Source organism: Lissotriton vulgaris, chromosome 2_1, assembly GCF_964263255.1.
Source record: "Lissotriton vulgaris chromosome 2_1, aLisVul1.2, whole genome shotgun sequence".
In the NCBI taxonomy this organism is placed as follows: domain Eukaryota; kingdom Metazoa; phylum Chordata; class Amphibia; order Caudata; family Salamandridae; genus Lissotriton; species Lissotriton vulgaris.
This window is the reverse complement of record NC_141687.1, coordinates 625,060,883-625,074,314: the sequence shown is the minus strand read 5'-3', so window position 1 is coordinate 625,074,314 and position 13,432 is coordinate 625,060,883. Positions and strand designations below refer to the sequence as shown.

Sequence of the window (13,432 nt, the reverse complement as noted above, 5' to 3'; positions counted from 1 at the left end):
ATAAAGTTTGAGTCAAAGAATATGCCCACATTATTTGTTTTCAGAGTGGTAGTGAGAGTCCAAGCCAGTGATCTGAGGCCAATGAAATGTCAGACAGGCAGTGTGTTGTCCTGAGATAATGAATTGTTTTGGCTCCATTTAAGCATAGAAAGCATTCTCACACCTGCTGCAGAACGTGGACTAACCAGGTGGTGGTGTCATTGGTTTTCTGAATCGTTCTCCAGGTGGAAGTAGATTTGTGTGTTGTCAACAAGATATGAAAATGTATCATATATTGATCAATTAGCTGAGATGGGCTGCATTAAACAGTTTAAAAAAAAGAAAAAGAGTATAGAATATGGATTAACAAAAAACAATAATTTAGTTTGCATAGAAATATCATTAGCAATAGTATTATAGGCTTCTTCCCAGCCATCAAAGAATAGCGGGAGCTAATATTGTTGATGTTGGACAGAGCAGATTTCCTCAGTCTAGCTGACTGATATCATAATTGGAGGTCATGGCGTGGGTGTCTCTGTTCAATATACTGTGATACTGATTTGTTACTACTTTTAACAGTATTTTTTCAGTGCATGTTCAATTCAGAACTGAGTGATGCTGCTGAACACTTGGAGAACTGTGGTAATTTTTTTTAAGTGGAGAAAATATTGTGTGATTCAATTGGTTGGGGACAGAGCGTGGTGAACGTGAAGAGTTAATAAGGGTGGTAACTTCAGATGACAGAGACCAAACTTGTTTCACGCAGAATGTTGGGCAAGGATCCAAAGACATGTTTGAAATTTTGATCTTGGGGTGCAAGTTTAGTTTTAACCTCCATAGAAGCCAACCTTAATGTTGAAAAAGATTATTTTATTGAGAATGGATTGTTAGATATGGTGACCACTGAGGGCTGATAAGGATCCAGACTCTAAAATTTGTTATATTTGATTAATAAAATTGAAACAGTTATTCGGCGTGATACAGAGTTGGAGTTCTTAGGACTTCTGGGTGGTCATTTTAGGACATATCTTGTGTGGGTAAAGCAGGCCAACTCTCCAGGCACATTTGTTTCAAGTGTTCACCAATATTATGATATTATCGTCTTAGAAGGTCCAATATTTTCTCACAATTTCTCTGTAGTGAAATATAAACTTAATCCCATTGTGCTGAAAATGTCTCTGGTTTACTTTGATGTTTATGCATTTATCATTTTTTCTCCAAATTGTTTTTGGCAACCTCTTCAAATCCTCTTGTATAAGGATTTCTCTGCAAAGAGCTTTCAACTACACCACGGATGTTTTAAGCAAGGGGATTGTCTGTTTTAGGATAACATTTTCAAGATGAACATCCTTAAATGTATGTTAATATAGAATTATATCTGCCCACACCTCTCAATCATAAGGTCCATTTCCACTTGGTACAGGATTAAATGCTGACAAAAAAGGTTTCCTTCAGCCTCTGAGCCCTGCAGTACACATACTGGAGCACACATTAAATATATATGTGTGTGTGTGCGTCCAGTCACAAAGCCTGTACTTATATTATCAATTTTTATTGTGCTATAAATATTGGCACTTAAGTATTTTTAATCCAACTGAATATTCTTAGTTCCATTTGTTTACACTGAGAAGGCAATTACATACAGGAGCTTAAAAACATTGTCCCCTTGCTCTACTGCATTTCAGACATTGCCCTTCTTGAGGGGTGAATAATGTCCAATGATATAAACCGTTTCGGGTAATATTGTTGAATTTTCTTGAAAGAGTGCCTGTTTGTGTGGTGCACAGTTAGATGGGCCAATGTGCATTATGGTGTAAAAAGTAAAACTGCAGTAGGACGCCAAACCTTCAAAACAACGTAGGTAAATTTACCTGCTGCAACTAGGGATTCAGGTCTTATTCTTCTCATCGTGCTACATGTGTCCACGTTGTCCTCTACAGGGGATGCAGGTGGTTCTCTGCTGTTCTTAGTGCATTTTCCCAAACCTAATTCCGATCTTCCCACCAGCTGAGCCCATGTGAGACTATCTCTAAGCTCCCAAAGAATGATTATGTGCCTCTAGTCCCGCTTCCCCCCTCATATTCACCAAAGTATGCAGACGGTCCTATGTGCTCTCTCTAGTGCCCCAACAGGTCCTCTATGCTCCCCGTAGGCATGTTGAAGCCCCTCATTTCATGGATGCGGGAGTACCTCAAAATCACCCAAACTCACCTCGTACATTCGGGCCTCCTTTAAACTTGCTGCAAGGTCTTCCACACTGTTGTGGATCATTCCTTGAGTCTCCAGTTGGGATTCCACGCTGGGAAGGTCACTACCCCATTCTGCCCTCTCCAACTTCATCTGTAAAGAAAATGAAGAAGCTCAAAAGCAACCAGTGAACCCTCACTCAATATCTCCAAAGAGACATTACCTCATCTGGACACCAAGCATCAATGAAGCCCACATACTGCCACTTAACAAAACACAAGCTATGAGGAGAGCAACTAGCAGAGTGCCCCGATCAGCCATCTCCAGCTCTGCCAGCCAAAGGAGATAGAGACTCATGGCATCAATATGCACAGCCCTTTATCATCCTGCCTTTCCAAACTCTGGGAATGGAGATAGGACATAGTCTTTGCTACACATCAACCTCAAAGCCAGTTTGTTAACTTTACCAGCCCCACAGCCCAGTCCCAGGAATGGTACCATATGCCAAGGCCAAGATGAATAAATGTCATCACCCAGGGGCTTCACAATGACTTCTTGGAGAAGGAAAATGCTAGACTGCAACCAAATATGCTGCTCTCATTACCCACCTATGTGTAACGTGGGCCATAACATCCCAATAACTGACCCTGGATGGAAAAGTATTTTTTTAGGAAAAGAGGTTCTGGATCTCAGAAACCTTCAGAGTGGAATTCTCCAGAGCAGCCTCTGAAATTCACTGATTAAAGACTCTGCCCTTTAGCGTTTGCTCCAAGTCAAGCCCACCCTCTCCCATGAAACTCACCTGCATTTCTTCCACCCAGGCCAGCAATTCGTAGATGAAGCGCAAACTCCCCTCATCCTCAGAGGAGGAAATGGCCAGGAGTTCAGCGCGACTCATGGGGCGTCGGAAGCCTGTGATGGAGGCGGTATGTGGAGCCTGAGAGTTGGTTTCTGTCCTAGTGGTGCTAGTGGAGGAGGGGTGCAAGAGGTCTGAGGAGGCAAAATGCCCTTTCCTGTAGAGATTGGAGCATTCCAACTTCAAGGTGATTAGCTCATCTTGTAACCGTGTTATCCTGTCAGGGAAAATAATATTTTTTACCAATTGTCTTTTTAACTCTCAACCACAAATTATTTTACATTTCTATGCACAGTGCACCCAGTACATACCGGAATACCAGCTCCTCTAGCTGGAAGTACTTCTCGTCCCGCAGGATCTGCAGGTCTGTTTGAAGAATGCGGCACAAGCCCTCACATTCATATAGGTACATAACCACATCTGACTCGTGCTGCACTGGTAAGCCAGACTCCAAGTGAGTAGCGTCCTACAACAGAAGGAACAGGATCAGAAACCACAACAAAATTAGCCATGCTCTGCCAGCAATATGAATTTTGGGATGGGGAGCACAAGTTAGTGTTTGCTTAACTCAGCAGAACAAGGACTGGGATTAATGCGCATATATGAGGGTTTGTACAACAGCACAGGAGGCAATGGGAAGAACATACTGATGAAGGTGTCTAAACCAGGGAATGCAAGGATGAAAAGGGAGAATAGAAGGGACATATGGATGTGTCACATGAGTTAGGTTTTGCACAAATGAATTGGGGACACAGAGAGGGATAAAGGGACAGGGGAGCACAAGTAGGATTTGCACAACTGAACAAAGGGTATAGGGATGAGGTGACAAGGTGGGGCTCAGCGAGGTAGGCACACAGGAATAGAGGGCACAGAGAGAGAGAGACATACGGAAATGGGAGCCTGAGGAAGATTATCTACAACTGAACAGTAAGAAAAGGGAAGGAAAAAGGGATGAGAAGCGCAAGATAAGTTTGCTCGGAATTGGTGACTGGGGACGGATATGGAGATGGGGTAACATTATTCAGAGTTAGCGCAACGATTTGGGAGTACAAGGGGTAGACACCGGAATGGGAGAGTTGGGTCCATGGTTTGTGCAACACACTGGGGGCAAATGGAAGAACACAGAGATGGGGGAGCCAGAGCCGAGGCATGGAAAGGGTAAAAGAAGTGAAAAGGGTTTCTCAGTTAGGCTTTGTACATATGAACATGGGGCATGAGGAGGGAGAAAGGAATGGGAGGCCATTGGACAGTTCTACATAAGTAAACAGACTACACACAGAAGCTCAATAGCAGTGATGACCACGAGCCATGCTCAGTCCAAATTGGGACTGGCTAGGAGAGGGGGAAAGGCATCTGGAATCTCTGGGCAAGGGGCTGTATCCTTCAACAGAAGGCATATGGAAAGTCGATAGGAAGACCACAAACTAGTCTCTGCACCAACAACAGACTAAAGAGGAATGGTCACTGGAGCAAGAGTTCACTCTAGGGCACGACTTGCTCAGAAACAGGGATTCTTGATATCTACCTTCTTGGGAGTCAGGACTCCAAAGTGCTTACAGATTGTTTATTCTCGCTGGGAACGCAACCCATCTGATTGCAACAGAATACAGGAGATCATTTCTGCTACGTTCATGTCCTCAACCCCAGGAGACTGTCTCACTAGCAACAAGTAAAGAACCAATCCATGAGAGTTTTTGACATTCGAGAGAGTCTCCCGCAGGCAGAGCAGTACTGGGGACGCTCAGAGTGAACTTTGGGTCGCATGTTCTAGATGCTTAGTAAAGTGTCAGGATAATTACTAGCATTGTCCTTTTGGAGCCGCAGATATCCATCTGTTGTGTAGACCAAGTGCTGACAATTGAAGGGGTGGGTGGGATCCTTGTGCCATCATCTGAGCTAATCTTGTGTTTTGCTTCAAAATCGTCACATCTTACATGCATATGGAAAAGGTTACATATCTGTAACTCTAGCTGTGGAGCCTGCAGTGCTGTAGAAGACAAACTGTGCACTCTCCCGTTATCTCATTTTGGGTTCGGAATACTTCAACTTATTTTTTTTTTTAAACCAAGTGTGCACAGAATAACTCATGATCACGCGCCATTAAAACGCACAATGCCTCAGGACACAAACTCGACCTCTGATTATGAATTTTTCTTGCATTAGAACTTTGGTGTTAGTATTTCGGTGTGCTGTCCCCTAAAAGTAGTACAGTAAAGTAAAAGTAATCACTGATAGCGACAAAAACTTACAAGCAGAGGGATGGTTGGGAGAGGCTATATGAGCCCACAACACTGCAAGTTGCAAACTAAGGGCGTGAATAAGGGCTCCACTAATAGGATACTTCATCACAAACGTGACCGATATACTGTACAACGTATTACAAGAGCATTATATCCTATGGCACTTTTAATTCTGCGGAGGGTATATAGGTCCCAGTTGTGACAGAGTGTCCCAGCCACCGAGATCTAGATTAGGTCCTCAGTGTTATAGGTAATGTGTTCCATTTGCAGCACATGTGGCTAACATGCGACGTATAGACTGACCAGCAGTTTTCCCATCTACCTCTAATGCTGTAGATGATGGGAAGCGCCAATTCAAGTAATGAATAAGGATTTTAAAAAGTTGGACCCACTTGTGCTTTTTTCCTTGCACAAATGTCAACACAATATTGTTTATTGAATGCATGGCCAAGTGTTCTAGTTATGTTCTAGGAAATGTCTGCTAGTGTTAGATTTCTCCTTTTTGAAGAGCACTGTGTCCTTGAGGTATTCACAGTATCGTGTTTTTACCATGTGCATACACACATAAATGCTCCTTACAAACCATCTTGCAATTCCAGATTTGGGGACTGATTTACCACGATAGGCTTTGTGAAAACTACAAAAATAGTTTTGCATAACATAACGTGTATTTCTAAAGTGCACTTTCACACAGAAGGGTATGTTAGAGCTGAATAACAGATGATTATTACTATCATACTCCATGGTACTCGTTTTCTGGACCTCAGAAGGAAGAATGGCTGATTGGACCAGGAGAGATTTGAACCTGTAACCATGAGGTCGAACACAGGCCCCTACAGTGGACACATTAGTCCACTAAACCACCTGATCAGGCCTAATACTTTTGTTCTGTTAGTGTTGTACAACAAAGCTCACCAAACCTCAAGAGGATATAAAGCTCTTTCTCCTCCATCTTAAGGATTTGGCAACAATGTGGGTAACTCAATTGCTTCACTAACATGCAAAGGTAATATAACCTTATGTAAAAATGCAGGTGTGCAGATAAAACAACCTGGTCTCTCTGAACCTGAAAGTTTGGCTCTTCGACACACACCCGTGCAGGAATCTGCATTCGGGGCAGAATATCTGACTCAGGCTAGATGGGCCTTGTCTCATGAGTCAGGAGAAGCAGAGCGCATCTACACATCGGCTCGAAGGGTGCACACCAGAGGAAAGTCAAGACCATGGCATTGTACCACAGTGGCATCACAAATGGTTTGGGAGGAAACATGTGTGTCAAGCCTTTAATAACAGGCAATTTAAATAGGGACACTTAGTCCAGCAAATGTAGAAATACCGAAAGGGCTGGCAAAAAAAGCTTTAATAGTGCCCACGCAAGACCATGCTAGGCAAAAGATGAGAAAAAAACACATACAAAAGGACATCTGACAGCTTTGCTTGAAAGGAATCAGTCTTGCAAACGTCACATCAGGCCACAAATGTCCGAGCACCTGGCATAAATATTATGGAAAGTTGCAAGGGGCAAAGATGACATCTACCACTTCAGGCAGCAGATCAAATGCAGTCAGTTGCTGCTGCTGCTGCTTAATGTGGGAGCCACTAGGATGACTTGTGCCTGGTCATTCTTAATCCTCTACAGAACTCGGGGAGGGAGGTGTACATAAGTCCTGTATTCCATTCCAGACAAAACACATCTCCTAATGAGTTTTCTTGAGGAAACTCCAATGTGCAAAACTTCCAACAATGTACGTTCTCAACAGTGATGAAAAGATCTAGCAATGGATCTCCCGACAGTTGGAAAACATACTATGCCACCTTGGAATCCTGACACCACTTGTCATCTGCCAAACACCACCTGCTTAGTTCTTCTGCTCCAGTATGCAGGAACCCTGCTAAGTGGTTTATGATCCGGAAAAGGCCCTGGAGTTCCAGCCACCTCCAGAGGTGTAAAGCCTCCTAACACCAGACCCAGACCCAATTCTGCATTGCTTGTCGTACTACCACATGGCGGTGGTGCTGTCCTTCAGAACCTGTGGCAGCTCCACTTGATGGATGGCAGGAAGGCCTTCAGAGACAGACAAATGGCCACAACTAATTCTGGTGAGCCTGCCTTCAACAGCCAGTCATCGAGGTACCGGAATACGGATACCTCTGATCTTCAAAGGTGAGCAGCGACCACAGTAATCACGTTTGTGAACAACCAATGAACGCTGGTGAGGCTGTAAGAGAACACACTTTACTTCAAATGCTTTTGGCCCACCTTGAACAGCAAATGTCTGTGGGAATGCAGGATGGGTATTTGAAAATATGCATCCTGTAGGTCCAAGGACATCATTCAGTCATTTAGGTCCAGAGCAGACAGGCTATGGGCCAGTTTGAGAATTTTGAATTTGTCCTCCTAAAGGAAGGCATTCAAAGGTCCAAAATAGGCATGAGCCCTTTGTTCTTCTTTGGAAAAAAAGAAACAGCAAGAGTAACAACCCTTTCCTCTTTCTTAGTCTGGAACCCCCTTGATGTCACCCTTGGAGAAAAATAGCTAAACTTCCTGTAACATAATGGACAGGTGTTCATAAGAAATGCGCTCTGGTGTGGGAGCAACAGTGGGAGGGGATAGAAACAAAAAAGGTAGGACAAAGTCATTTTGAACTATTAGTTTTGATCCATCTGTATGATGTGATGGATCGCCAACCCAGGAAGAAATGTCAAATCCTCCTCCCCACCAGTTGGGCATTCACCACTAAGGAACTAAAAGGATAAGCGGGTATTGCAGGAGGGGGAAAAGGAATTTAAGGATGAACACCTTTGCTGGCCGTGATGCTGCCTGCCTGACCCACGTCCTCAAAAGGACTGGGGTGCCTCCTGCACCGGTTGCAAAAGTTGGCTTTGTGTATATGACTGCCCTCTGGAATAACCTCTAACCTTTCTGGACTGATGCAGGAAATGTTTAGCAGGGGTGAAACGGACGAAAAGAGCATGCCATAGTTCTACTGTCCAAAGGGTTCTAACAGATTCTGCCCTGTCACCGAAAAGGCAGAACCTGTACATCGCTGGAAAATCCTGTGGAATATATCCACGCAGGTCTATGAAGTACAACGCTAGCTCCTACAGTCAGGCGATTCACATTATCCCGAACTGTGCAGATTACATATTTGGTTGCGTTATGTTAATCACGAATTGTATGACGCAAAGAGGCTCTAAAATTCTCTGGGACTGCTGGCAAGATCTCACTAGCCATGGCCCCTAGGCCATGTGTGTAACAACCCAGCAAACAAACCAGATTTTTGTACTGAATTGTACTATTCGACTGGTCGAAGAAAACATTTGCTTATCAAAAGCCTCTTGGGTTCCCTGTTTGGAAGAGTGGTTGGATTCACTCTGCTGGTGGAGGCCAGTCTGTCTGGAGTGGGATGCTTGGTGAGAAAACCTAGGTCATCAGGTGCGAGTTTATGATGCCTGGCCACCTGCCCATTCACAGGAGGGCAAGGCTGTGACCACAGAGCCATCAAGCTATTACTAAGAGCACAGTTAAAGGAAAGGAAGGGCTCTGAAGTAGATGGCCAAAGCTGTAAGATCTCAGTAAAGATCTCTGTTTTGGTCTCAACGAAGGATAGCTGTAATTCTAGAGCTGCAGCTGTCCTCCGAACCACCACTGCAAAGGAGGAACTCTCTTCCTTTGGTGGCCTAAGTGGTGAATTAGCCTCTGTCTCAAGCAAGGTGTCAAGCCCACTTTCATTCTTTAGATCAATGTAAAAGGCATCATCTATAGTGAGGAAGAGCAAGCCACGGAGAAAAGATTTTCATACCCAGTCTGACACCTGGGGAGTGTTCCAAGGTAAGGAATCTGCACAGAAGTATCCATCTGAATTATCTTTATGAAGATTTCTGATGTGCTTTCCCAAACTATTTTCAAAATGGGTAAACACTGAAATGTTTTTGCAGTAGATACATTTTCTATGAGGACACCTTCCTCCTACACATTTCTCCATAAATGAGGAAACATGCTTAAAATTCCATGATAGAAGTGCCTCATGCATCATTCCCTCATCTGTGTGTGATGCTACTCATGTGCTTGGTCTTTGCCTCTGAATTTGGATACTGAGGTACAGATGGATGAATATGGTGGTGTATCCCATGGGGTTGTTTCCTCTTTTGACTTAGACTTATCCAACGCAGGTTCAATAGCTTCCTCAAAATGTATATTTCTCTTAGTTTTTGTCCATGCAGTGTTGTCTGCTGCCTAAGGAGTGGTGTGGTTCCTTGTCCTCCTTGGAATCCAGATGTTTTTGAGATATTGTGCCATCTCAAGATCTACATAAATGCATTTTTGTCTGTAATCCTGTGTTTCTTCTCACTGCACGAATAGAGTGGAGTCTTTTTTTTCAGCTATAGAAAAACCTTGTTCGTTTTAAGACTATTGTTTTACAGGTGCTGAGAATTATTTTGAGGCCAATCACCATTGTGTGTCGATCTTCTTTTAGAGTACGCTCTACAACTCACCTACCTCCTTTCTAGAGTCTCACTGTGTGTCCAGATCATCTGTACCTCACCCGTTGGGTTTAGAAGGAGCTTTACTTCTTTCAATATTTCATGGACCAGGTTCTCCATATTCTAAATATGACTACCCTTGATCCTCTTCCTCCGGGTCGACTACATCAGAAGGGTTGTACTGTACCCCAATTTCAGCATCACTTTGAAACTCTTCATATGCACCGCTGTGCCAATTTCTCATTCACAACCTTTCCGCAGCAGCGAAGAGAGCCAACAAAGAAGCTGACAAACATTCTTTTTAATCTCACGTTTGTCATGCCAGACAATTCAATTAATTGTTGTCTTGAGGAAGGCACACATTACAAACCTGAAGCGGACTAAACTGTGCCAACCTCTCAGAGCAATTGATGAAGAATTAAAAAGACATATTTCCCATACCCCACCCACCTCTGAGTCATCCTCATATGGCCTGTAATTTTGGTGGGAGTATTTCTGGCGCAATACTGACCTCTCAAGGATTTCTTTCATAAACAGTAATTCCTCAGTGCCACACCAGTGACAAAAGTTTTATTTTCAAGTTTCCACATTGAACACACAATTTCATCTCCGAAACTGAAATCAAATAATCTGAAGTGGAAGCCTATGTGCTACCGTACTGTGGGTTTCGGGGGATCACGATCATGGGTCATTCTGTGCATGCTCGATTCTAAATCAGACTATGAAACAAGTTGTAGTATTCTAAATTCAAGAATGAATGGCATTGCACAGTATGCGATCTAAAACGCATGATTTAAAACCTGAATCTCCACTCATCTAATTTGCTCTGAGAAATGCAATGAGACAAAAAATAGACTTTGCCTCCAGCAAGTGAATCTTGTCCAGACTAATTTATCAGTGGGGAACGGTTTACTCCAAATAGCGGAAAGCCACCCAATCTCATTTGGCCTCCATTTATTAAAGTCCAGGGTGCCTCCGGGGCAGCCTGAAGGAAAGCTGTTAGTGGGTGCTTTTATCAGATACGAGTTTTGAAGTGCTTTAGGCTTTACATTTAGTACACATTTAATTTATTAAAGAACTTTTTAGTACTGCATTGAAATACATTTCTTGTTTAACTGTGCCATCTACTTGTATATCGGAAAGGGTGACAAGCACTCTATCCACTACCTCTAATACAACAAGCATTGGCATAGCCAATAGGTCTCGCATTTGGGACCTTATAAGTGTTTAGCCATGCAACAGTTGGTGGTGTTGCACCAAGGATTTTCTGCTGCATAATCAAATACTTATAGGGTCCAAAAAGCGAGACCTATTGGCTATGCCAGTGCTTGTTTGTTTTTTGTTGCTGTTTTGTTTAAGTTGCCAGATCTACAATAGCTGGACATGGTTTTTGTTAACAGTTCTTTGCAGCAAATGAACTTGTTTTCATTGCTCTGAATGTTGTTTCCATTCTGGTTGTAGGAAGCAGTCGTTCCCGGGGGTGTGGGGGCTGCCTAGCTGTGTGCATGCGCCAAACTTTGTAAATGAGAAAAAGCCTGGTGCGGGCGCAATTTACAAGTGTAGAGTGAGTGAGCCCCAGGCAGCACGACTCACTCACACAGGAGTTCATGCACTGCATCTGCATACTCAGCATGGTTTAAGGAAACTCGACCCACTCCCTCCCAGGGATCAAACACATATTTACCAAGAAACTCTGAGAAGAGCCTGCCTGCTGCACTGACGGCTGGTGGTGTGTGCCTGGTGAAAGCGTGCACTGACGGCTGGTGATGTGTGTGCCTGGTGAAAGTGTGCACTGACAGCTGTTGATGTGTGTGCCTGGTGGAAGCGTGCACTGGCGGCTGGTGGTGTGTGCGCCTGGTGGAAGCGTGCACTGATTGCTGATGGTGTGTGTGCCTGGTGGAAACGTGCACTGATTGCTGGTGGTGTGTGTACCTGGTGGAAGCGTGCACTGACGGCTGGTGGTCTGTGTGTGCCTGGTGAAAGCGTGCACTGACTTTTGGTGGTGTGTGCCTGGTGGAAGCATGCACCGACGGCTGGTAGTGTGTGACGGCTGGTAGTGTGTGTGCCTGGTGAAAGCGTGCACCGACGGCTGCTGGTGTGTGCGCCCGGTGAAAGTGTGAACCGACGGCTGGTAGTGAGTGTGTGTGCCTGGTGGAAGCGTGCAACGATGGCTGGTAGTGTGTGACGGCTGGTAGTGTGTGTGCCTGGTCAAAGTGTGCACTGACGGCTGGTGGTGTGTGTGCCTGGTGGAAGTGTGCACTGACGGCTGGTGGTGGGTGTGTGTGCCTGGTGGAAGCGTGCACTGATGGCTGGTGGTGTGTGTGTACCTGGTGGAAGCGTGCACTGACAGCTGGTGGTGTATGTGCCCGGTGGAAGTGTGAACGGACATCTGGTGGTGTGTGTGCCCAGTGAAAGCGTGCACTGGCGGCTGGTGGTGTGTGAGCCCGGTGAAAGCGTGCACAGATGGCTGGTGGTGTGTGTGTGCCTGGTGAAAGCATGCACTGATGGCTGGTGGTGTGTGTGCCTTGTGGAAGTGAGCACTGACGGCTGGTGGTGTGTGTGCCTGGTGGAAGCGCGCACTGACGACTGATGGTGTATGTGCCTGGTGGTAGCAGGAGCATTCACAGTGATAGAAGACACAAATGAAACCGACAAAGAGGGAGGGGGAGTGCGAGCAGAGGAGCATGATTCACAGCTAGAACACAGAAATGAAGCTGACCAGGAGGGAGGGGGAAAAGGAAGGAGGGTAGTGCAAGCAGAGGAGCCTGATTACAGCAATAAAAAGCACAGATGGCAGCTGTGCACGAGCTCGTGAGCGCAAGCTCTAAGCCAGCAAAAGCCTCTGGTGGCACTTTTAAAAGCCACTTACTAAATGTCTCGAAGATGCAGCGCATGCGCTGTCTCAGGCGAGACCTAAAAAGAGTTTCTTTTGGAGATGCATTTTATTTATTTGTGCAGGGTTTTAACAGTCATATTTTCAGGCAATGAAAGTGGAACTTGCTAAACCTTTGTCAGGCCTCTGTTCTCCAAAAATCCAGAATTTAAACCTAACTGGGAACATGAAACAGGCTCTATTCATACAAAAAAAGAGTCATTGGTAGAGAGAAAAGGGATGACCGGGGCGCTGCACAAATTGACAGATGGCAAGGGAAGAATTAAAAGAGGTTAAAAGCACACCGGGCTTAAATAAGGGTATTCTCTGCTGAAGAGAGTGCATGAGACATATCAAAGTGATGACTGACTCACAGTCAGGGTATTAAACACAAAAAGGAACATTGTGCTTAGGCCTGAAGTAACTGCAATGGATGTGGTAAACTGAAAGAGAAAATGTAAATCAGAGAAAGAAGAATGGACACAATGCGCTGAACGTGAGAGACAGATAAAGAAAGGCAAAAACGTATAGAGAAAAGCAGGCTAGAAACTGAGAGCAGAGAGAAGGTATGAATAGGAAGGGCAAGTAAAAACTTTAAAGATTTAAAAAAAATAGAGAACAGGGTAATGCTATTATAGGACAGAGAAAAAAAACAAAGGATAAAAAATAAAAAGGATGGACATTAGAAACAGAAGTGCTAGGAGAGGAAAGAGTGGTGAAACAAATGCACAGAGGAAGGGCAGCCAGGAAACAGCAGGGTAGAGGGTAGAGAGTGGACACAGCTGCAAAGACGTGAAAATGCAGTGAGGAACT

The 13,432-nt window shown here is 44.5% G+C and overlaps 1 protein-coding gene across 4 annotated transcripts in view; it reads right to left on the bottom strand.

Annotated features, from left to right (window-relative positions):
- Positions 1–13,432, bottom strand: part of MACF1 (microtubule actin crosslinking factor 1) — a 1,022,862-nt gene that overhangs the window by 707,901 nt on the left and 301,529 nt on the right. For all 4 annotated transcript variants that reach the window (XM_086955743.1, XM_086955745.1, XM_086955746.1 and 1 more), the window contains 3 exons: positions 3,334–3,488; positions 2,969–3,239; positions 2,191–2,319 (listed from right to left, as the gene is read on the bottom strand). In XM_086955743.1, coding sequence (XP_086811869.1) covers positions 2,191–2,319; positions 2,969–3,239; positions 3,334–3,488 — 555 coding nt within the window. The remainder of the gene's footprint in view (positions 1–2,190; positions 2,320–2,968; positions 3,240–3,333; positions 3,489–13,432) is intronic.